Below are 22,618 nucleotides of genomic sequence, written 5' to 3'. Positions count from 1 at the left end.
ACTGGGAGGAGGGGGAGGGGGGAATTGTTGAATGGGTATAGCGTTCCAGTTCTGCAAGATGAAAACAGTTCTGGGGATTGGTTGCACAACAACGCAAATGTAATTAACACTACTGAACAGTTAACTTAAAGTGATTATGATGGTGCATTTTATTTTATGTATATTTCACCATTAACTATTTTTCAAGATTTTATTTATTCATCTTTAAAGAGAGGGGAAGGGAGGGAGAAAGAAAGGGAGAGAAACGTGTCCGAGAGAAACACCCATTGGTTGCCTCTCACACACCCACAACTGGGGACCTGGCCCACACCCCAGGCATGTGCCCTGGAATTGAACTTGCAGCCTTCCAGTTTGCAGTCTGGTGCTCAATCCACTGAGCCACACCAGCCAGGGCACAATTATAATTTTTAAAAGAAAAAATAGAGATGCTGTGTCGCACCCTAAGAGTTTCTAATCTACTTGATCTAGGGTAGATTGATCTACGTCAGTTTTTTCATCTTTAAAATGGAAATCCAATAAAGATATATTGAACATAGTTCTAAGTGGGAGGAACAGCACATAGAATAAAACAAAACAAACAAAATCCCTGCCTCCCCTCTAGTGAGGGGAGGCAGATAAAGAAAGTAAGATAAATATTCTCATTTAACAATCACCAGTCTAGCAGTTACTCTGTGCCAGGCACTGCTCTAAGTACCTTTAAAAATTAATGGATTTAGACTTCTGGTCAAGATGGAGGCGTAGGTAGACATGCTGCTCAGGCAACCACAAAGAGAAATACAACTAAATCTCAAAACAAGTAACAACCAGAATGGTCAGAAAATCAAGCTGTATGGAAGTCCCACAACCAAGGATTTAAAGAAGCCACATCCATCCGGATGGGTAGGAGGGGCAGAGTGGCAGAGACTGGGTGGAGACGCAGTAGAACTGGTGGTCCCACACTCACATGTGACGGAAAAATTCAGGAGGGATACCTTGGGGACAGGTGGCCCCAGGTCAGACCACACAGTGCCAGGAAGATAAATCCCTGTAACTTCTGGCAGTAAAAATCTACCAGGAACCAACAAGCAGGAGAGGATGAAGTCGAGAATCAAATCAACGATTTGGCACACAAGGAAGGAAAAAGCATTTAATCAGGAGAGCAGGAAGAAAAAAAATTTTTTAAAATGAGGAGAGGCTTAGGAACCTCTGGGACAACTTTAAATGTACCAACATCTGAATCATAGGGGTGTGACATGGAGAAGAGGAAGAGCAAGAAATTGAAAACTTATTTGAAAAATAAAAATGAAAGAAAATGTCTCTGATCTGGTGAAGGAAATAGACATACAAGTCCAGGAAGCACAGAGTCCCAAACAAGTTGGACCCAAAGAGGACCACACCAAGACACATCATAACTAAAATGCCAAAGGTTAAAGATAGAGAATCTTAAGAGAAAAGCAGAGAGTTACTTACAAAGGAGTTCCTATAAGACTATCAGCTGATTTCTCAAAAAAAAAAAACCCACAAAAACTTTGCAGGCTAGAAGAGACTGGCAAGAAGTATTCAAAGTGATGAAAAGCAAGGCCCTACATCCAAGGTTACTCTATCCAGCAAAGCTATCATTTAGAATGGAAGCACAGATAAAATGCTTCCCAAACAAGGTAATGCTAAAAAGTTCATCATCACCAAGCCCTCATTTTATAAATTTTTTAAAAAGATTTTACTTATTTATCTTTAGAGGGAAGGAGAGAGGGAGAGAAATACCAATATATGGTTGCCTCTCATGCATTCCTTGCTGGGAACTGGTCTGCAGTGCAGGCATGTGCCCTGACTGGGAATTGAACCACGGTTGTTTGGTTTGCAGGCCTGCGCTCAATCCACTGAACTACGCCGGCCAGGGCTCATTATATGAAATTTTAAAGACTTATTTAAAAAAGATCAAAACTATGAACATTAAAGGGGCAATAAATTCACAACTATCAACAACTGAATCTTAAAAAAAAACAAAACTAAGCAAACAACCAGAACAGGAACAGAATCATAGATATGAAGATTATTTGGAGGGTTATTATCTGGGAGGGGGCAGAGGGAGAATGGGGTAAAAGGCGCAGGGATTAAGAAGCATAATGGGGCCCTGGCTGGTGTAGCTCAGTGGATTGAGCGCAGGCCTGCGAACCAGAAGATAGTGGTTCAATTCCCAGTCAGGGCACATGCCTGGTTTGCAGACCGGTTCCCTGCAGGCCAGTTCCCAGCAGGGGATGCACAAAAGGCAACCATACGTTGATGTTTCTCTCCCTCTCTCCTTCCCCTCTAAAGATAAATAAATAAATAAAATATTTTTTTTAAAAAAGAAGCATAATGGGTAGGTACAAAATAAACACGGGGCTATCAAGAACAGACTAGGAAATGAATAAACCAAAGAACTTATATGTACAACCCATGGACATGAACTACGGGGTGGGATTGCTGAAGGGAAGTGGGGTACCAGGTGGGGGGTGCAAAGGGGAAAAGTTGAAACAACTGTAATAGCATAATCGAGAAAAAAATATTTTTCAAAAACTAACACATTCAGCCCTCGGTCAGGTACATATTGTTATAGTCCCCGTTTTCTATAGGAGGAGATTGGTGCACAGACAGGTGAAGCAACTTGTCCAGGGTCACACAGCCAGCCAGTCACAGAACTGATGCTCAAACACAAGCCAGTGTGGCTCTAGAGGTCATGCTTTTAACACTGTACTTCCTGCCTCGGAAATGTTTAAGTAATAAAATGTGCAAGTGTTTAGAAGTCCATAAGTGCTTAGGAGAACAAAATTAAACAAGGAAGGGAGATTGGGAATGTTCGGGAGGTCCAATTTGACACAGGTGGCCAGGGAAGGCCTCCTTGAGGGGACGTTAAGGCAAAGGCCTGAAGGAGGTAGGGTATGAGCCATACAGGTGTCTAGAAAAGAACATGTTAGAATCTCTTGCTCCCTCCCTTCCCCTCTCTCTAAAAATAAATAAATAAAATCTCAAAAAAATTATAGTATCTCTTTATAGGTTCTTTGGGGTTTGGGGTTTTTTTTTTGGATTTTACTTATTTATTTATTTATTGAGGGGAAGGGAAAGAGAAAGAGAGGGAGAGAAACATTAATATGTGGTTGCCTCTCAGGCGCCCCCTACTGGGCACATGACTCACAACCCAGGCATGAGCCCTGACAGGGAATCAAACACAAGACCCTTTGGTTTGCAGGCATGTGCTCAATCCACTGAGCCACGCCAGAGTTCTTTATAGGTTCCTTAAGGATTAAATGAATATATGCAAAGCTCTTAAAACAGTGCCTGGCACATAAAAAGTGCTCAGTAAATGTTAGTTATTATTTTAGAAGTTTCATTACTGGACTGAGTCTCATTCCTCTCCCCTCTCACCCAAGTTTCAGTCTAGTATTGAGCTCATTTTCTTGGTATTATGCAACAAAAAGGGGACTCTCTTCTGTGAGCCAAGCACTATTTACACACTCAAGATAAAGCTCTTAACGAGACAGATGTACCCCCTCCACTACTAGGAAACTGCCATCCTTTTGGGGAGATGGACACAAAACATAAACACCTAAATAAACAGGGACATTTCAGACAATGGAGGAAACGGCATTTAAGCTGAGCTCCAAATAATGAGAAGGAGCGAGCTGTGAGACGATGGGATACGACGGGATGCCTTCCAGACATCAAGAACAGCAAGTGCAAAGGCCCTGACGCAGGAGCGGTCTTGGTCTGTCCAAGGGACAGAGGGCAGGCAAGCGTGGCTGGAACAAAATAAGGTACACAGCGTGAAGAGATGCATTCAGGGAACTGGCAGGGGCCGGATCATGGGCAGACTTGAGGCCACATCGAAGAATTTGCATTTGATACCAAGGGCCATGGGGAGCCGCGGGAGGATTCTGAGCATCACGGAGCTGCATGATCTGACTTAGGTGCTCCTGGAATATCTAGACGGGAGGTGATGGCAGCTTGGACCAGCAGAGACCACTGGGTTGGATGGCAGAGGAAGTGAAGGGGAGGGAAGCAAAGAAGCAGTAAGGGCTGCCCCGAGGTTTGGGGCATGAGCATCTGAGTTGAGGGTGGTACCTTTGCCCCAGATGCCGAAGAGCAGATTTATAGAGGAGGAAAATAAAATTTCTGTCTTGGACATTCCGAATCTGAGATGCCTGGACATGCCAAGCAAAAGTGTCAGGGAGCCCTGGCTGGATGGCTCAGCTGGTTGGAGCATCGTCCCGTAACCAAAAAGTTGCAGGTTTGATTCCTGGTCTGGATATGTGCCTTGGTGGACAGTTCGATCCCTAGTCCAGGCACTCAAGGAGGTAACCAATTGATGCTTCTCCCTCACATCGATGTTTCTCTCTCTCCCTACCTCTCTCTCTAAAAGCAATGAAAAAAATGTCCTTGGGTGAGGATTAAAAATAAAGGGGGGGGGGTCAGGGAGACGGCTACGTGAACAAGAAAACCTGGTTTCAGGGGAGAGACCAGGGTGAAGACAAAAATCTAAGAGTCGCCAGACTGCGTGAGGGTATTGAAACCCCGAATAAGGTCACAAGGGAATTAAATAGAAACTTCTAATTGTCATCCATCCACTCAACAAATGTAACTGGGTGCCGCAGTCTGCAAGGGCTGGTTGTGGGGAGGGGGCAGGAAATACAGCCATGGATGAGGCAGTTAACTGCCACCCTCGCTCCTGTAGGAACCAAGGGCCATAGACTGAGCAAGGTGCTGCGAGCCTGCCCATCTGTAAAGTGGGAACGGCCAGTGGGTGGGCCAGAGCCTGGCTGAAAATACAGGTGCTGGGTGTAGTTCATCTTGCAGAGTCAGATTTCATTCGGCATTTCAGTGGGACGGAGGCGTGGGCCTCGAAACAATTTAAACTTCATATCTAAGTCTAACGTACTGCTCAAAAAGGACGCTAGAAGTACCAAACCGTACACACCGCGCCACCAGCAGCCTGATGGGACAATGCAGGTTTAAAGCAGCCCCCAGAAAGCTTCCTGGTGTCCCCCACGCCACTCTGTCTTCCCCAAAGGCACCCACTCTCCTGGATTCTAACACCATGGAGTAACTGTATCCATCTTTGTGCTTCATAAATGGAATTATACAGAATGTAGTCTGATATCTGGCTTCCGCCTCTCAGCACTAGTAGGTTTGGGAAGTTCCTGGGTGTTGCAGTGCACGGCTCACGTTCCAGTGCCACAGTGTGTATCCATTCCGGGGAAGCGGAGCAGTCGTTTGTAAAAGCTCCCCAGGTGATTCTAATCCGCAGCCAAAGCTTAGAACCACTGGCTCCTAACTTGAAAAAGCAAGTTTCTGGACCCACCTCCCCTTCCCCTCCTTCAGGTGCCCCGCCCCCGCGCGGGGCTCCGCCCCTAGGCGGGCCAGGCCTCTCACCCGACAGCACCACCTCCACCAGGTCGCCTTCCTGGATGTCTCCGGCTGAACGCACCAGCTGGAGGAGGTTAGCAGACGTGGGGTCATGTTTGAAGAGCAGGATCTTGTCGTAAAGGCCGTAGAAGCCACACTCGGGGAACTGAGGGGAGGGAGAAGGAGGTGGTGACGGAAAAGCAGCGGTCTGGAACCCTTCCAGGGCAGGGACGCCTGTTTCCCCCGGAAGCTCAGAGACCCCGCAGCTCCTCGCTTCCTGCCGCCTCGCTTTCAGGCCCAGCTTGAGCTGGGCAGGACGCTAGGGCCCCAGGTGTGTTGGGAGAGAGCTCAGGTCAGAGTTCGGTGGCAGGATTGGCGCAATGGGGCAGGAGGGAAAGTGGCTCTGGGAGCCTGGGCACCTAGAATTTCCCGGAGATGGCTTGGGAGGGGCGGGAGGGTGGGGGTCCGAGTGAGCACTCTTTTCCTTATGCCCACCCCCCTCCAGCTTCCTTCCTGGATCTATTGTCCCAGTTACCTGGCTCCAGGCCCAGCGCTGGGGCAGGGCGAGCAGAAAAGAGGGACTTTAAGACTCTCAGTGGGGGAGGGGAGTCAGGGCTCTGCAAAGGCTAGAGCTTAAGGGAGCTGAAGGTGCAAGATGCCCCTCATGCAACACCCAAAGAACCCAGGTGTCCAGGTCCCCAGCTTGGGAGGGTGGGGACAGGAAATGAAACCCCGTAGAACAGAAAGTGAAACAGCCCAGGTGGGGCCGCTGAAAGGAAAGAAGAGGCCCTACCACACCTGGATGGAGAGGCAGAAAATAAAACCGGGGTGAGGCCTGAGGATGCAGGCTGAAGACTTGAGCATTGAACAAAGAATTTCACCCAGGGGACCATCTGCCCTCCCCACAACCGGTTTTCCCAAGGAGCAGGCTCATTTGGGTGTGTGAACCAGGCCTGCTAGTTTGGGGGCCAGGGGTGCGTCGGAGGAAGCCCTGTTTCTGCCCACTGGGAGAGGGTCCACAGGTGACCTGGACCACCCGGGCCCTGGTGGCCCGGGAGGTCTTTCCCTAAGGTCCTATCTGTAAAATGGGGGAGTTAGCCCAGTTCTGGATGTTTCTCAGAAGCCCAAAGAGCTCATTTCCAGGAATCTGAGAAGATCCTGAAATCTGGAGATTTGAGGATTTCAACTTGCTTACATTATAGGATCAGACATTCTAGAGTTCAGCATATTCTCATTCATTTTAAGATTCTCAACAATCTAGATTAGCGACAGCCCGTGTTTTAAGGTTCTAGGCATCTGCTGTGCTAGGCACACGGCAAAAGAGGATTCTAATATAGTAATATTTGACTATCTTAGCATTAAAGGATTCCAAGGACCCAGGAATCTAATATTCCAACATTTTAATGTCTTTGTATTTCAACAACTGAGGATTCTAATGTTCCAACACTCGATATCAGAGGAGTTCTGACCCCCGGGCCCCCACCCTGATGACTCTGGTGTTGGAAGCCAGAAGCAGGATGGGGTTAGGGAAGGCGGGTTTTAATAGGCCAGCATCAGTCAGAGCCAGGGGTGATGGGGAAGTGGGGTGGATGGACAAAGTCTCCAGAGCCTCTGAACTTTGGGGAGAGGTGCCTGCCTCTCCACACACATCTCAGGCCAGGGGGAGGGCAAAGAATGGGCTCTGAGACCTCGCTTGCCCCTGGCAGCCAACGCAAGCACACACACCTACACCTGTCACCCGATCGCCGCGGCTTCAATTTCTACTGTTTCCACCAAATGGGAGGTCAGGGATGGGCCTGAGCTGGGAGGTGTTCCCCCACCCCATCTGCTCTCGGCACCTGCCCCTTCCTCCTCCCTTCTTCTACACCTGGTGGGCCCCTCCCTTCCTCCCTGCCGGCTGCAGAAAACAACATGCAGGGACTCGCAATTTGGGGAGGCCTCTGGGGCACCGCACCCCTGCCCAGGTCTCCCTCAGACGGGTAGTTGGGTAAGGAGGCAACTGGGAACCAGAGCCCTATCCCCCCATCCCTTGGTCTCCCAAAGCTTGGACTCCCTTCCTCCCCCTCCCATACACTAGGCTCCCAGTCACCTCTGTCAGGAACCCCCCTCCACTGGACCCAAGCTGGATTGGGGAAAGCCCGCGCCCTTACCTTCTGGTCCACGATGGAACAAGCCAGCTGCTTCACGTGGGCCAGCTCCGAGGCAGCGGGCAACAGCACGAACTCGCGGGTCAGCCCGATCTGGATGTGGAAGGAGACCCCAGGGCCCGGCGCCGGGACTGTAACTTGGGGCAGCAGCGGTGGTGGCGACTGCAGGTCTAAGCCACAGGGGGGCGGAGGAGACCCCGGCCCGGGAGAGCCTGGGAGCCCGGCAGGATGGGAGGGGGCGGCAGCCATGGGGGAGGCCCGGGACCGGCCGCCCCGCGCCCACCCGGGACCGGGCTGGAGGAGGTTGGGAAAAGCCGGATCACTGTATCCAAGGGTTCTTGTACACTGGTCGTGGGAGCGCAGGATCCCGGGATCCGAGAAGAGAAATCTGGCAGGTTGAGGGGACTCGAGGATGGCGTGACCCTGGGAAATTAGAGAAAAGAAATCAACTGGATCAGTCGCCCGGGAATCAGACGATCACAGACGATCAGAAAAAAAAAAATGCTTTAGGGATCCATCGAGCGATTGAGAGATTTCAGGAAATCAAAGAAGAAAACCTTGTAGGTCGGGGTCGCAGGGATCAGCAGAGCCCCAGGATACAAAGGCTCCTTGGAAAGAGAAAGAACTGAAAAAGGAGAGGGGGACCCCAGAATCCAGTGGCTCTTAAAAAAGGATCTAATAAAGGGGGCCGAGAGATTCACCAGACCTTGGGGATGAAGGGCAAGGGTCTCAGTCGGGGATCGAGTGGATCCCAGAGTTCCGAAGGGCCCGGGGATGTGCAGAGGGACCCCGAGGGCCGGGGTGCTAAGGAAGGAATCTCACGGATCTCGGAAGCTGGAAAAAAGTTCAGTCGGGGGGCCTAGCGGGGAAGGGGGCGTTACCGGCCGCGGTGGAGGTGGGGCAAGGGAGGGTCGCCCGGCGCCGGTGGCTCTTTTTCCTTCGCCAAAGTTTAACTCGGCTGCTGCGGCCCAGAAGGAAGTGTCCGGAGCGACGGCTTAGTAAGCCAATCGGCGCCGACTTAGGTGACGTCAGAGAGAGGGCGGGGTGTGCCGAGGGGGCGGAAGGGGAGGGCGGGCCCAGGACCTCAGAGTCTGGGGTCTGGGAGCCCCGGTGGGAGATAAGAGGCCGGAAGATGGCACCGCTCCCTCCTCCCAACACAACGGGGTCGGCGAAGTTAATTTTTCCCTGAGCTGGAGAGGGAGGGGCGAGCCAGCCTCTTCGCTACCCCACGTTGCCGGGGAGGGCGCGGAGGCGGCTCCTGGCCCTTTAAGGAAGGAAGGGGGACGTCTTGCTTGCATCCGGCGCCCACCGCAGGGGAAAGGGTGGGAAACGGGGTGTCAGGTCCGGCCGGCTGTCTGGGCTCCGCCTCCCCCCTCCCTGACCGTCTGCTCTGCCCCTTCCGCCTCTCAGCCCTAGTCAAGGGGTGTTTCAGAGTACCCCCTAGCCCGATAGTTAAACAGGTGGGAAGACAGACCTCCAGATGGGCAGAGGTCGTGGCCTCAGGTCTGTTTCCAAGCAACCTCGGGCAAAGCGCACGGCGCGAACCAGACCCGGGCTACCTCTGCAGGAGAGTCAGGCCGAGGGCGGGTGGAGCTGTCGTTTCCTTCCATCAACTCCCCACTCCACCCCAGCCCTCTGGAAGGTGAAGGACCGGAGGCCTGGGGTACCCGGAAGGGCCATAGCGACCAGGGAGGATCACACACGCACACCGTCTCACAGACGGAAAAGCATTGATCTGTGTGACGTTGGGTAGGTGACTTCCCTTCTCTGAGACTCAGTTTCTCCGTCTGTTCATAAGATTTGACCCCAGAGGGTCTTGGCGGAGATTGAGATTATGTAGTGGGGCCTGGAACACAGTTCGGTAAATGGTGGCTATCACTGCCATTGCAGGGGTACAGGGGTGGGTATCCTAACCACTCAGGTGGGCGTGTTCAGTCGTCCAACGAGCATCAGCTGACAATCTGCCGTGTGCCTGGCCTGTCATAAAACACCTTTTAGCTCCTTCGGAAGCAGTTCAGCTGTGGCTGGTGTGGCTCAGGGGATTGAGTGCCTGCCTGAGAACCAAAGGGTTGTCAGTTCAATTCCCAGTCAGGGCACATGCCTGGGTTGTGGGCCAGGTCCCTAACAGGGGACATGCGAGAGGCAACCACACATTGCTGTTTCTCTCCTTTCTCCCTCCCTTCCCCTCTGTCTAAAAATAAATTATTTTTAAAAGGGAAACAATTTAGACTTGATTTCAATTTAGATTTCTCCTCCCCAGATAATAATGAGTGGCTACCATGTAATTTACATACAGGAAGCTAAACCCTCAGAGGCAAAATGACTTGTCCAACATCAAGCCAGTTGCTACCGATCACCCTACCCCATTCATCCCGGTTTGAGCTCCGAGGCCATTTGGAGAGACGGGCCATCTGCCTGCACACATTCCAGACCTGCAGGACTGCCTGGGGGTGGGGGCCCTGGGAGAAGCCCCCCTTCCTAGGGCTGTTGGGGGAGCGGAGGTAGGTGCAGTAGCGATTCTGTCACCACATCCGGAGGCTGGCTGGGGCTGGGGAAGGAAGTCTGGGGCTGGAGCGAAAACCCACACCACCACCTGGGGAAGATGTTGTGAGCCCAGAGGGATGAGGGGGAGGCCACATGGAGCCCACAGACCTGTCGGCCGGCTGCCCACCTGCACCCTTCTAACTTGTCATGCTAATACTTCCCCAGCATGCGGTTTGTAGGACTTCATCAAGTGTTCTGGGGGCTATAATCCCTATTCTGGGCACCTGAATGCAGCCCTCGACAACCTAGGAGGTGCTGGGACTTGCCCAAGGACATTTTGCTGGTAGGCAGTGGGCTGAGCAAGCAGAGTGACAAGGGACGGAATACAAATTCTGATGACCTGTTGGAGGCCTTGTGAACTTTTTGAGGACCCTGCCCCCACTCTGGTCTAAGGCATGCACAGTGCCCCCCACTTTCGGAGGTTTTGCAGGCCCAGTGAAATGGCACATGCTAACAGGGGTCTGGCTCCTGCCACGTGTACAGGTGAATGCTGTGCCTGGACCACCTCGGAGGGATTCATCCAGACCCCACACCTCCCAGCAGGCGGAGGTGTTCTGTGTGGGCAGCTCCTAGGCTCTCCCTTCCTGCTCCCTGTCCACGCAGGCGGGGGTTAAGGCAAGGAGGGGGTCAGCCCACACACAGGGAAGCAGGCGGGGTGAGGTGCTGAGTTCCGAGCTACACTGAAACACTGGACCAGCTGCTTGTGGGACTCTGAGGCTGCTGCTGTTGCGGCCCCTGGGGAGGCAGCGCTCGGGGACAGAAAGGAGGGGCATGGGGAGATTCGGTCCTGTACCCCGACTTCCGTCCCTCCGCCCACACTGCACCCAGGCTCTGGGCCCCGCTCTGTGCTCCCCGCCCTACCACAAAACCCCAACCCATTGGCATATGCCCTCTCTCCAAGCTCCACCCACCCGACAGAGCCAGTTACTCTGCCCCCAAAGTCCCCGGTCCCCAGACAGCACCACGACCCATTTACTCCAAAGGGTTTACTTGAGGCAAGTTTCACATACAAGTCCAGGACAGAGGGGACAGGGCTCATAAACAGGGACCTGGAAGGGGCCCAAGGGCTCATGGGGGACCCAAACAAAGAGTGAAATAAATAGAGGGAGAGAGCAGAGGGCCAGGAGAGGGGACAGACTATCACACGGTGATAATGACATGGGGGCGGGAGGGGGGTTCATTAAAATCCCACTTATTTATACAGATATACAGGGTGTTATGGAGGACCTTGGGGACCCCACTCCACCCTCCATGCCCCAGGGAGAGGGGCAAGAACAGGCCATCTCTCCCCATGGGTGGCCCGTGGGGGGCAGGGGGCTGCCCTTGTAGGAGTATTGGGGAGGTAGGGGCGGGCACCTCCCCAGAGGGCCTCGCCTGCACCCCAGGCAGTTACCGGCCTTGAGGGCGCTGGGTAGTGTCTGGAAAGCTGAGTTGAGGGAACTGGAGGGCAGGGCAGTGGCCTGGGTGTGCTCCTGGGGTGGGTGGGTCTGGCTGGCTCCGTGGTGGCTGCCCTCCGACCCACCGCAGGGGCGCCTGGGGCTCCTCCCAGCACAGCTCCCACCCAGTACGGGAGGATGGAGCGGAAGGATGGGGGTTCAAAGACAGAGCCTGGCACCTTCTGGAGTCTTGGAAAAGCTGATTCCCAAGGACACCGACCCTGGCTGCGCTGCCACACCCCTCACCCCACCCCCGCCCGAAGGCAGCCAGGAAGCCAGGAGTGGGTGTGGAGCAGAGACGGAACTCCCAGAGACCATCTTAGAGGGTGATTCCTCAAGAGGCAACCCCCCAGGCTGGGTGCTGGGGGACAGCCACCTGGGAAAAGGGCCTTTAGCACCACCAGGCTTGAGGCAGGCGGGACGAGGCCGGGCCTCCAGGCCTCCAGACTGAGGCTGAGTCACCTGTGGAAGACAGAAGAAAGGGGGGACTGAACCACGACCTCCAGGGACAAGTGGTAAGGCAGCTGTGGGTCACTCTAGGCCTCAGCCCCTCCTCTGAATGCCCAAGGACTACACAAGCGAGGGGCTGTGTTTGAGGCCCCTTCAAACACGCGGTGAGGACGCAGGGGGTTTCCGCCCCCCGGGCCAGGCCGCCCTCTCAGCCCAGCTCCTCACCTCACTCCCACCTGCCAGGTGGGCATCATACAAAGACCTTGGCCAGGGCGTCGGCGCCCGCACTGGCGATGAGGGCCTTGCTGGGGTGGCAGGCGACGGCATGGATGGCCTCCTCGTGCTTCTTGCGGTGGGCCGTGATCTCCTGCACGCACGTTTTGTTGTCCAGGCTCCACAGACGCAGGGAGCAGTCGTGACCTGTGAGGGAGCAGAGCGGCCTGTGGCACCTGGCAGCGCCCCTTGGCCCACCCCGGCCCCTCAGCCGGCCTCTCCAAGGCCTCGGGGTCCCCCTCCCACCAACTTCTGCCCCAGCACCTCCTGACCCCTGCCTGTCACCCATCCATCTCGGCACCAGGTATTTACTAGACAAGGGCTCTGTGCTGGGCCCCGGGGCACAGCGCACCAGACAGGCCAACCCCCCCTGGCCCTGTGGTGTTGACACCCTGGTGTGGGAGGCAGTAAACAAGGAAACGGTGAACTGTGCCGGGTGGTCACACTCCTTGGTAAGCGTGAGGACAGAATGGCCAAGGGGGGAAGCCGGGAGTGGGTTCTTCTGGGCAGTGGAGACAGCCAGGGGAAGGCCCTGAAGACGGACAGGAGGCGGAGTGCTGCACTGGCCTGAGCAGAGGCGCAGGGGAGGGTGGGAGGAGGAGGAGGTCAGAGAGCTGGGAGTGGAATGGGCGGGGCCTTGGGGGCCAGGAGCCACTGGAGGGAGACAGCCTGACTGGTGGCTGTCTCCCTCCAGTCGGGGAGGTCCAGTCACGACCTTCGAAGGATCATGTCAGCTGTAGGGAGGCCCGTTCTTTGTCCCTTTCTGGGGGACCGGGGCCTATACTGGATCCCCTCCACCAGGGCTACACTTCTCACGGACCACACCCTCACATAGCTGCTCAGCGACAGCCCCTGTGGTCCTGGGCGGAGAGCAGGACAGGGTGGGGCCACAGCTGCCCACCACCCCGCCGCACCACTCACACCTCTGCACACTCGCTCGCTCTCGCCCCGCACCAGTGAGTGGCACAAGCAAGTGGCAGCCGTCCCCAAAGCAGGCTCAGCGCCCACCAGCACACGCCCATCACCCCATGGGGGAGCTCCGGCCCCTTCTCCACCGGCCCAAGTCCCACCCCACCCCTTCGAGGCCTGGCTGCACAGTCGGGGCTCAGTGCCCTCACCACCTAGAGCAGGGCGGTGACAACTGAGGAAGCTCATGAGGCCTGAGTCAATGGCCTGAGCTTTGATGCCTGCAGTGGCAGTTACGTAAGTCTCCACGCCTGTACAACGGGGACGGGGGCCGGGAACGGGGGCACCAGCCTCATGGGGTTAGTCAGACTCAATGAGTGACGTAGGCAGGTGCTGCCCACAGTGGGCTCCCAGTGCACCGTGCTTTGCTGTCACGACTGTGACCACCTTCCTTCCTGCCACTGAGAGGTCCCCTGCCCAGCCCTCCGCGGTCCCAAGCACTGCTTCAGGGACGAGGCCCGGGCCTGCTGGGATGGCACATGCCCTTGCTTCTCGGGAGCCATGAGGGTCCCAACTTACTTCCCGACATCAAAAACACGCCATTGGGGTCCACGGCCAGGCAGGTGACTGCGTCCAGGTGGGCAACCATGGAGTGCACGCATTTCCCTGTGGGAGAGGGGCGGCAGGTGACTGTCCTGCTCTGCGCCTTGCCTGGGAAGGTGAACGGGCTGCAGGGGACGCTCAGCCTCCGGCGTGGACACGGGGGCTCCTGTGAACGGGCCTGGTCGACCCCCACCTCCCACAGGCGCAGGGGCCAGGGAGCTAGGAAGGCAGGGCCTCACCTGTCCGGTTGTCCAGGAAGCGGATGCCTCTGTCGTCATGGGCGGTGATGGTGAGGGGCTGGTTTGGGTGACTCACCACCTGGTTGATCTGGGTCGGGCCTGGAAGGAAAGGCCGGGAGAGGAAGAGACGTCGGGGGAAATCAGGGGACCAGGACAAAAGCAAGAGGAGGGCCCTGCCCCACACCACCGTCCCCGCCCGGACGAACAGGTGGGGCACCAGCCGCAGGCTGCTCTAGGCCAGCGCCAGCTGCACACTGGGCCCTGGGCCGTCTCGGGGGAGGGGGGTGATGGAGGCTGGGAGGGCCTGTCCGTGCCACCACGTGGCCGACAGGCGAGGCCCTGACACGCTCCCTCCTCAGCCCTCCCCACAGCCCACGCCCCGGGCTGTCCCTCAGCGCAGGGACTGGGCCTCCTCTCAGAGTCCCCGAGGGGGTGGGCAGCCATCCGCGGCTGACGGAGCCTCGGGGAGAACTGGGGCCCTGGGGACACTTGGACCCCAGGCCCGGGCCCTCTTACCGCTGCTCCCCTGGGACTCCAGCGTGAGGAGGGCAGTGCCAGCCTCCAGGTCATACAGGATGGTGTCTCCAGAGCGGAAGGAGGCCACGACGTGGGCAGGCTCGGTGCTGGCGAAGGCCACTGAGGTGGGGGTCCTGTGATCTGACGGGGGGTGGGGAAGGCCGCCTCAGAGACCAGCCGGGTGCAGGGGTCACCCACCTCCTCGGGGATCCCAGCTCTGCACAGCCCGAGTGAGGTGCCAGGTCCCCCACCGTCCCCACGTCCCCCTGCTCACCACTGGCTGTGGGGAAGGTACAGAGGCAGGTCGGGCTGTTGCTGCTGGGGTCCCAGATCCGGATGGTGCCGTCGGCGGAGCAGGAGGCCAGGCGCTGGGAGGCCGGGCTGAAGGCCAGGCCCCACACGGCATCCCCGTGGCCCTCCAGGACCCGGCTTAGCACGCTTGGGTCTGCAGCCACCGGAGGGAGGAGGCAGACCAGTCAGGGCCACCAGCCCTGTTGTGGACAGCCCAGAGCGCGAGCCCTGCCACACGGTCGGCCAGAGCTGTCATGCCCTCGGACCTGTCCCCACGGCGACTCGGCCTGGTGACTGCTCACGCTCGACCCCTGGCTCTCCTGGGGAGGTTTGGGGCTCTCAGCCGGCCCAGCACAGAGGTTACAGGAGAACAGGGGTGTCCCTGGTCTCTACTGCCTCTGGGTGCACAACAGTGACCGGCCCAAAACGCACACTCCACATGTACCTTTTAAAGCTGAGTTCAGGGGAGAAGGACAATAGCGACTCCAGCCTGAGACCCTGCTCGAAGCCTGGGCCTCGCAGGCTTTGCTGCCCCGCGCACCAGCCCTTTGCTCATCCCCTCTGCTGCCTCCCCAGTCACTCGCGTCCCACACAGGCTCTGGTCAGGCCCCAGCGGGCGGCAGCCCGTTTGGCTCAGCACACACGCTGCTGGCCCTAACCCCTGACCTTTCACAGGGCGAGGTGCTCTTGGAAAGAGGGCGCACACTCCCTGAGGGAGACGGAGCCCCACACTCCACCAGGACAGGAGGCCCCACAGAGCCAAGGACGTGGCCGACAGTGGTGCCGGAGAGCAGGGCCCGCACCGGACAGCGGCCCCTTCTCCACTTAACTTTCAGAGGTGCCCCAGGATGAAACGCAAACCCCTGCACGCTGGCCCAACTGACTCCTCCCTCCTCCCTGGCCCTCCCCGGCTGAATGACAGAGCTGCAGGCAGAGCTCTGGGTACATAGTGCGTCAGGGGCCACCAAGCCCACACATGGGCTGGCCTCGGCCCCAGCTGATTCTGGGCCAGCACAGCCCCCTCGTCCATCCGCAGTCACACGCTGGGTCACACCGTCCTGCGCTTCACCAGGCTGGGTGCCCCGTCATCCGCCCCCACCCCCGCCCCTGCGGTGTGGGGGAAGGGAGGTGGGCGAGGGAGCTGTCTCACCGTATCCATCATAGGGGTCCATGTTGAGGTCTGGAATCTTCCAGCTGTGGATGCGGGCATCTGCCCCGCCGCTGTAACAGTACTCACTGTTGCTGCCCATGGCCACCGCCAACACGGGGCCCCTGGAGGGTACAGAGGGGCAGGGGGACAAAGCTTCAGTGCTCACCCCTCTTAGTCCCTCTCCCGGGACCTCAAAGTTCTTTCTCTACCAGCCTTTTCCAAGGGTGGCCAGGAGGAATTCAGCCCCTGGGGCTCTTGCCATGCCCCCGCAAGCTGCCTGTCCTCTGCCTCCCCCACCCCCACCCCCGTCCCCTCCGGAGGCCGTGCCAAGTGCCAGCTACTGGAGCACTGGCAGCACCTGCAAGCAGAAGTGAGGGCACGGTGCCCGGGGATGTAAACCCCTGCCGCCCTGCTTCCCGCCGGCCCCTGCGGTGGCAGCGAGGCGGCCAGGAGCCGGCCGCCTTTGGGGGTACCCCCTTCCTACCTGTGAGCCCGGAAGGCATGGATAGGCTCCACGTCCAGTGCAGCATTCCTGTGGGGGACAGGTGTCACCAAGAGCCCTCATCACCCCGTCCCCTGGGCCCAGATGCCACCCCCCAGCCCCCACCCCGGGCTGTGCCCTCACTTCTTGGCCGTGACGGCCTTCTGCAGGTTCCAGAGCTTGAGCGTGCCGTCCTCGGAAGCGGTAAGTAAAGCCGACTGGCTGTGGTGGAAAGCCAGGGAGCGGATGCCGTCGTAGTGGGAACGGAGGGTGAACTTGGGGTTCCATGTCTTCTTGAAGGCATCTTTGCTGTCGGACAGCTGGGGGTGGGGTGGGGAGAGGCCTCAGTGTCCCCTCTCCCACCCGGGCAGTCACACAGTGACATCCAGGACTCCAATGACTAGTCCTTCTGCCGCCCAGACCCGCACACAGCACCCCCTGCACTGGCCTCCAGACCCAGCTGCTCCCCGCTTTCTCCTCCTGGCCTGGCAGCACCCCCACTCCCTCGGCAGGCCCTCCCCAGGTCGCAGGGGGCTGAGGCAGACGCCCAGGCCGCCCCGCCCCGGCACGGGCAGTGTTGTAAACTACAAATGCACTGGGAGGGGGCACCCAGCAGCCTGCCGGCCTCCGTGGGGGGCAACAGGCTTTCCTGAGCAAGTGACAAAAATAAGCAGGGTCGTCACCAAACAAGGAAAAGGGACTGAGGAAGAAAACGAACGTGCCGAGTCCCCGAGGCAGAAGCAGCAAAGGTGGCTGCAGGGCCTGCGAGGAGGCCCGGGTGCAGACAGCCAGGGGGGAGCGGCTGGGCTGGGGTGTGGAAACAGGGGCCGGCACACAGGGCGGGAAGCGGCTGGGAAGCAAACTCCCAGAGACGCCGCGCATGCCCTGGGCGGTGGCAGTGCCGCTCTCTGAGGAGGAATCTTGGGGAAAGAAGCTACTGTCAGGCCAGCCTCAGTGCCCCGCCCCCAGATCCCCGGCCCAGCTGCCCCTTCTGCACATTCTTTAGGGCCAGATGATCTTCCTGGTGTGGTGACCCCCACACTCACACATGTCCCGGGGCAGGTGGGTCACACTCAGACCCGCTCCCCAGCTTCCCACCGCAGTGCCCCTGACTGCACTGGGATGGGGAACCAACCACCTGAGGCCCTGCCGAAAGCTCCATGCACAAGGAAATGCACTTGACTCCGGCGTTCCCCGATGGCCATGGATCTCAGGCTGCGAGTGCCGGCCCTACGGTTCCCCTTCACTGCAGCCCGCAAGTGCACCAGACCCGCCTGACTCTTTGGTTGTGATGATTCGTAACCACCTCCCCTTCTTCAAAGGTCAGCTCGGTGCCAACTCTCTGCAGACTGTCTGACCGGCACTGCTGCCCGCCCACGGTGCCCCCCTCTGCCCCCAGCAGTGGTGCGTCCTGGACTTGGGGTGTGCCTAAGTGGCTGCACCGGGAGGGAGGGGCCCCTGGACAAAGAGCCTAGCACCCTGATCCAGACACAGGCTCGAGTCTTCTGGGCTCTGCCACGCACAAGGCCACCGAGGCCCCAGCCCGTCTGTGTCGGCACCCCTCAAACAGCGTGCGCTGCAGAACACGCTCGCATGGTCCTCACGTGTAAGAGGCTGAGCACGGCGAGCGCGCAGTCAGTGCTCGGCTGAGGCAGCGCAGGATACCCCGAGAGGGCCGTGGGGGGCGGACCCCTGAGAACTTACATCACAGCTGAGGTCGTTGTCATTGGTGACGGTGAGATCTGCCAAGTCCCCCAGGCTCACCTCCCCGCCCCCGATAGTGTCCATGATGAAAACGTCTGAGGAGAAGCCAAAGGAACCTGGTGGGGGGGGGAGGGAGGGGTAGAGAGGGGCCGGGAGAGAGCGAGAGGCAGAGAGAGGCAGAGAGAGAGAGATGAGGGGTGAGAGACAGAGAGAGGACAAGATCAAGAATCACAGCTGGAAAGAGAGAGACAGGGAGAGACGGACAGGGCAGGACAGACAAAAAGAGGGGGAGACAGAGACAGACAGACGACCTTTTGGGGCAGGGAGGCTGCAGGCTAGGGGCCGGGCCAAGACCCTGAGGACACAGAAGCCCCAGGCTTAGCTCTACAGCCTCCCTCTGCCAAGGGTGCCGGGGGAGGGCCTCTTACCTTCGTGTGGCCGGGGCTGGGGCGTGCCAGGAGGCGGGCCGGTCACTTTGGGGGGCAGCCCATCCACATCCCGCAGGTCGGCCAAAATGCCCTGGAGTTTGACCCGCCGGCTCTCTGCAGGGAGGAGACAATGGGCAGGAGTTACCCCCCCAGTTCGACCCAGCCACGCACAGGTGACTCCTTCCCCACCACCGGAAGCCACTCCTGCGCGGAGGTTGGGAAGCCCTGCCCCGGGCTGCACTGAGGCTCAGGGTGGCGAGGGGGATGGAAAGACAGTCATTGGGCTGGGAGCCTCAGCAGCCCACCTGGCGGGGCCTCGGTCTCTGGCCACGTTCCGTGACCCCGAGGGCCTCACAGCTCGGAGTCGGACTCCCAGGACCCGAGGGAGACGCAGCACTGCCCCGACCACCCCTCCCCCGCCGGTCCCCATCCTGTTTCCTCCCGGGGGCCTGCCAAGAACTGGCCGCACGTGCACAGAAGGCTGGTGGCCCTGCTTCAGGAAGAGCCGGGCCTGCCTGCGTCCCCACGGGGATTTTCCAGGGAAGGGGTGCGGGCCTGGCTGCCGCCGCACAGGCCTCCTGCTCTCAGGAAGTGTGTCCGTCCGGCAGAGACCCTGGGGCAGGATGCAGCTGCAGGTGGCTGAGTGTGCCCCTACCACCCTCCCTAAGGACGGCTGACAGGAGCCCCCCACTCACCCAGCTCATGGTGGGGCCCCTCCCCAGCACATCGCCGAGGGTCCGGAGAGCCCTCCCCATCCTCTCCTGAGCCCAGGAAATCGAACTCGTTGATGGCATCCTCTGAGTCGTCCTCTTCGTCCTCGTCCTCCATTTCGGGCACCAGGGCCTTGGCTGGCAGCTGGGGCGTGGAGGACACCAGACAGGTTAGGGAACTCGTGCCCAGAGCCCAAGCCCGCGCGTCTCCAGAGTCAGAGAAGCCGGGTTCCCTGTCCAGAACCATGGGGCTCCAGCCCATGGGACTCCTTCCACCAAGCCCTACATTGGTGGCAGGGCTCCCCCTGCCGGGAGCCCTCAGCAGCTGCTCCCGTCCAGAGCCCTGCCGGCCTGCTGCCCAAGCCTGGCTTGGCAGACTCCTCCCTAGGCCACCTCCAGCTGTGACCCCTCCTCCGGCTTCCTGCTCAGGGCTCAGGCTTTTCCTGCTCCCCTAATCCCTGCTCCCCCAACAGTGTTTCTCATGAAGAGAAGTCTGTGCAACAACCCCCTTCGGGGCGGGGGCCACGTGTTCGTGTCTGAGTGTGGAGGAGCCCAAGTAAGTGAGGACACGCCCATGAATAAGAGAGTATTAACGACAAGCCCTCACCAGAAGCAGTGCCAACCTCTGCCTCACTCAGTGCACCGAATAAGACTCACACCGGTGACTCCACAACCCACGACCTGGGGAGCTATGATGACTGTCACTGTCACACACGGAGAAAGTGCGGATGAGCACAGCGAGCTCCTGGCCCCGGGCAGCAGGGCTGAGCCTTTCACACCAACACCGCCGGGGCTGTGAGCTTCCCGGGGCTTCTCCAAGGCTTCCTGGGGACTTTCTAGATGGGCTGAGTGTTTATTTTCTTACATAACCAGCACTCGCTACTTCCAGAAGGACAGAAGACAACACAGCCCCTCCACCCCGAGAGCAGGATGCCGGATAAGCGCATGCTGCATTTCCCAGACTCCCCAAAGTTGGTCTGAACCAGGGGCAGGAAACGAAATGATCGGTTTTCCTCGATTTACAAGCCTGGACCCCACCCAGACGTGCGCATGCAAGAGCTGCAGGGCACCTGCTTGTCGCCGCCTCGGGGACACCTGTGACACTGAGCCTCTCGAGATGACGTCTTGCGCACGATTCATCCTCTGCCCTCCCATCACACAAAGTGCCACCCAGGGCTGTGTACTCGGAGCCCCAGACGCCGCACCTGAGGCTGAGGGGAGGCCGCAGATTCTCAAAGCCAGTTCCAACAGCTGGGCTCTGTCACCCTGAGGTGCTGGCTTATGAACACACGCCCCCACTGGGACTCTCCTCCCCCTGCAGGTCCCCATCGATTGAGAACACACAGGATTCCGACGGCTACCACACCCCACTGCCACCTCTGCCAGGGGACCTTCTCCCTCCTGAGTGGTCCCTGCCCAGACTGTGTCCCAGGGACCCACAAGGCCAGCCTCACTCCCACTGGGAACTCCTTGAGGGTGGGGCTGACCCCCTCCCGCAGGCTCCGCACGCCAAGCTGGGTTTGGAGGGTACAAAGTGGAGGCAACACCGTTCGGGTATCCGTGAGGGGCCAGCCTCTGGCCTGTGTGAGGGGGCCAGGGGCTTGCACATGGGCGCCTTCCTCTTCCTTTCCACAAGACCTCAGGCCGGCTTTCAGACAGCGTGCCCGGAGAGGCAGCGGTGGGGTGGGGCTCGCAGGGCTGCGGCACCACCCGGGCGCTCGGAAGGGCCCACGCTGCCTGCAGTTCTGAGTGCCGCACCCCTGCTGGGTGCCCCTAACACCACCGCGGCCGCCAAGCACTCGGCAGGGCAGCCACGGTACGGCTGAGGGCTTTCTGTGCAGGAACTCCTTTTAGCGAGACCCTCGACAACCCAGAGACAGGCACCGTTGGCCCTGAAAACCGACATGAAGACCAAGAGAACCAGACACCCAAAGCCACCCAGCCAGGCCCGCAGCCACTCTGGGAATCGCGGGCAGGCCTTTCAAATCACAGTCCTGTCACTGGAGGTCTGCCGTGTGGGGACAGGCCTGGGAGGCGTGAAACCCGGACACAGTCAGCCACCTGTGGGGCACGTGGGTCGGGGCAGTGAGAGATGCAAAGGCCTAAGGGAAGAGGAGTCTGTTTCTGACGGAGGTGCAGAGGGGTGTGGGAAGGTCCTCAGAGGGGGCAGAGGTAAGACCAGCACAGCAGTGACAGCCGCGCCAGGGCGGGAGGGACCAGGGTGCAGTGCAGGGCAGCCATGCTCACGGGCCTGCCGCCGCCAGCTCTCCTGGGAGCCCGACCTGGGCTCTGGCTCCGTGTACTCCCCTGACTCCGGGTGCTCAACTGTGCTCCTAGTCCAGGAGGGACCCTGGGCTGAGCCACACTGGGGACAGTGAAGAGTGGGGGCCAGGACAGACCTGGCCCCTCACAAGGATGGGGGTGGAGGGATACAGAGCCAGCGCCAGAGGGGGAGGACCCGGAGTGGTCCAGGTGAAGACAGGGGAGCCTCCAAGAGGCCCTGAGCCTGTGGAGGAAAGGAGCAAGGGTGAGTCAGGGAAGGCTCCCCGCAGGAGGGGGTGTCTGAGGGGAGCCTAAAGAAGAAAGGGTTCTCTGACAGGAAGCCAGGTGAATGACAAGCTGTCCCCCACGGCGCCCACGCCTCCCACTTCACAGGCACGCATCCCTGACCCCACCGTGGCATGCTCCTCTGCACGTGGCAGCTGATGAGCGCACCGCCGGCCACAAGCTCCTCCCTGTCAGGAACCGCGCCTCCACACCCCTGCTGCCCTGCACGGCCGGCCCACCAAGGCCCAGACCAATGCTGACTGGACAGGAGGCTATGCCGTGCTAAGGACAGTGCTGTCGCCAGGGTGAAGTGTGGTGGCAGCCATATCTTGTGGTCAAGCTGAGGGTACCTGGGCTCCACCCTGCAGGCAGTGTCTCTGGAACTGGTCCTGACAACAGCAGTCTGGACGCTCACACCCTCCGCACTCCCCAAGGACCGCCCCGACCTGGCTCCAGGATGAGCCCTGGGCCCAGCCCCATCCGCTCAGGGTGCCGGGGAGGGAACAGTGGAAAGGCTGGAGGACCTGCCTCATGGAGCCCGCAGTCGACGGGTGGGGGGGCAGGGGTCACACAGAAAAAGTATCTGAGTACGACTGCCATCGGGCTGGCCCAGAGGAGAGGGCGCTGTCAGAGGGCATGGGGGGGCCAGCCTTGTCCGGAGAGCTCAGGGAAGCCCTGGAGCTGAAGGAGGACATAGAGAGAACAGGGAGCGGGGCGGGCAGAGGCGGCCCCGACAGTGACCTGCACCGCTGAAGGTTGCTGAGACAAGCAGACGGGTCCCTGTCCTGGCACTCTAAGCAGGGGGTCCCTCTGGAGGAGGGAGGAGCTCTTCCTT

The 22,618-nt window shown here is 58.7% G+C and overlaps 2 protein-coding genes across 5 annotated transcripts in view; both read right to left on the bottom strand.

Moving 5' to 3' along the window:
* PRKD2 (protein kinase D2) overlaps nucleotides 1-8,504 on the bottom strand; it is a 31,008-nt gene extending 22,504 nt beyond the window's left edge. The window contains exons 1-3 of one of the 2 annotated variants that reach the window (XM_037155120.2): nucleotides 8,387-8,504; nucleotides 7,509-7,928; nucleotides 5,386-5,524 (exon numbers count right to left, since the gene is read on the bottom strand). In XM_037155120.2, the coding sequence (XP_037011015.2) occupies nucleotides 5,386-5,524; nucleotides 7,509-7,754 (385 nt within the window). In that variant the 5' untranslated portion in view covers nucleotides 7,755-7,928; nucleotides 8,387-8,504. Of the gene's footprint in view, nucleotides 1-5,385; nucleotides 5,525-7,508; nucleotides 7,929-8,211; nucleotides 8,367-8,386 lie in introns of those variants that run through there. The other variant, XM_037155121.2, reaches the window with a different exon arrangement.
* A 2,516-nt stretch (nucleotides 8,505-11,020) lies between these two features.
* The window catches only part of STRN4 (striatin 4), a 25,340-nt gene continuing 13,742 nt past the window's right edge, over nucleotides 11,021-22,618 (bottom strand). For 2 of the 3 annotated variants that reach the window (XM_037155091.2, XM_037155094.2), the window contains 12 exons: nucleotides 19,222-19,381; nucleotides 18,527-18,640; nucleotides 18,099-18,214; nucleotides 16,539-16,714; nucleotides 16,398-16,445; nucleotides 15,914-16,035; nucleotides 14,747-14,917; nucleotides 14,473-14,613; nucleotides 13,957-14,055; nucleotides 13,694-13,780; nucleotides 12,161-12,355; nucleotides 11,021-11,947 (listed from right to left, as the gene is read on the bottom strand). In XM_037155091.2, coding sequence (XP_037010986.2) covers nucleotides 12,186-12,355; nucleotides 13,694-13,780; nucleotides 13,957-14,055; nucleotides 14,473-14,613; nucleotides 14,747-14,917; nucleotides 15,914-16,035; nucleotides 16,398-16,445; nucleotides 16,539-16,714; nucleotides 18,099-18,214; nucleotides 18,527-18,640; nucleotides 19,222-19,381 — 1,404 coding nt within the window. In that variant the 3' untranslated portion in view covers nucleotides 11,021-11,947; nucleotides 12,161-12,185. The remainder of the gene's footprint in view (nucleotides 11,948-12,160; nucleotides 12,356-13,693; nucleotides 13,781-13,956; nucleotides 14,056-14,472; nucleotides 14,614-14,746; nucleotides 14,918-15,913; nucleotides 16,036-16,397; nucleotides 16,446-16,538; nucleotides 16,715-18,098; nucleotides 18,215-18,526; nucleotides 18,641-19,221; nucleotides 19,382-22,618) is intronic. The other variant, XM_037155093.2, reaches the window with a different exon arrangement.

This window comes from Artibeus jamaicensis, unplaced genomic scaffold (genome assembly GCF_021234435.1).
Source record: "Artibeus jamaicensis isolate MK-2021 breed Jamaican fruit bat unplaced genomic scaffold, CSHL_Jam_final contig_1526, whole genome shotgun sequence".
NCBI lineage: Eukaryota > Metazoa > Chordata > Mammalia > Chiroptera > Phyllostomidae > Artibeus > Artibeus jamaicensis.
Note: the sequence above shows the minus strand (reverse complement) of the source record. Positions and strands in the feature narration are given on the sequence as shown.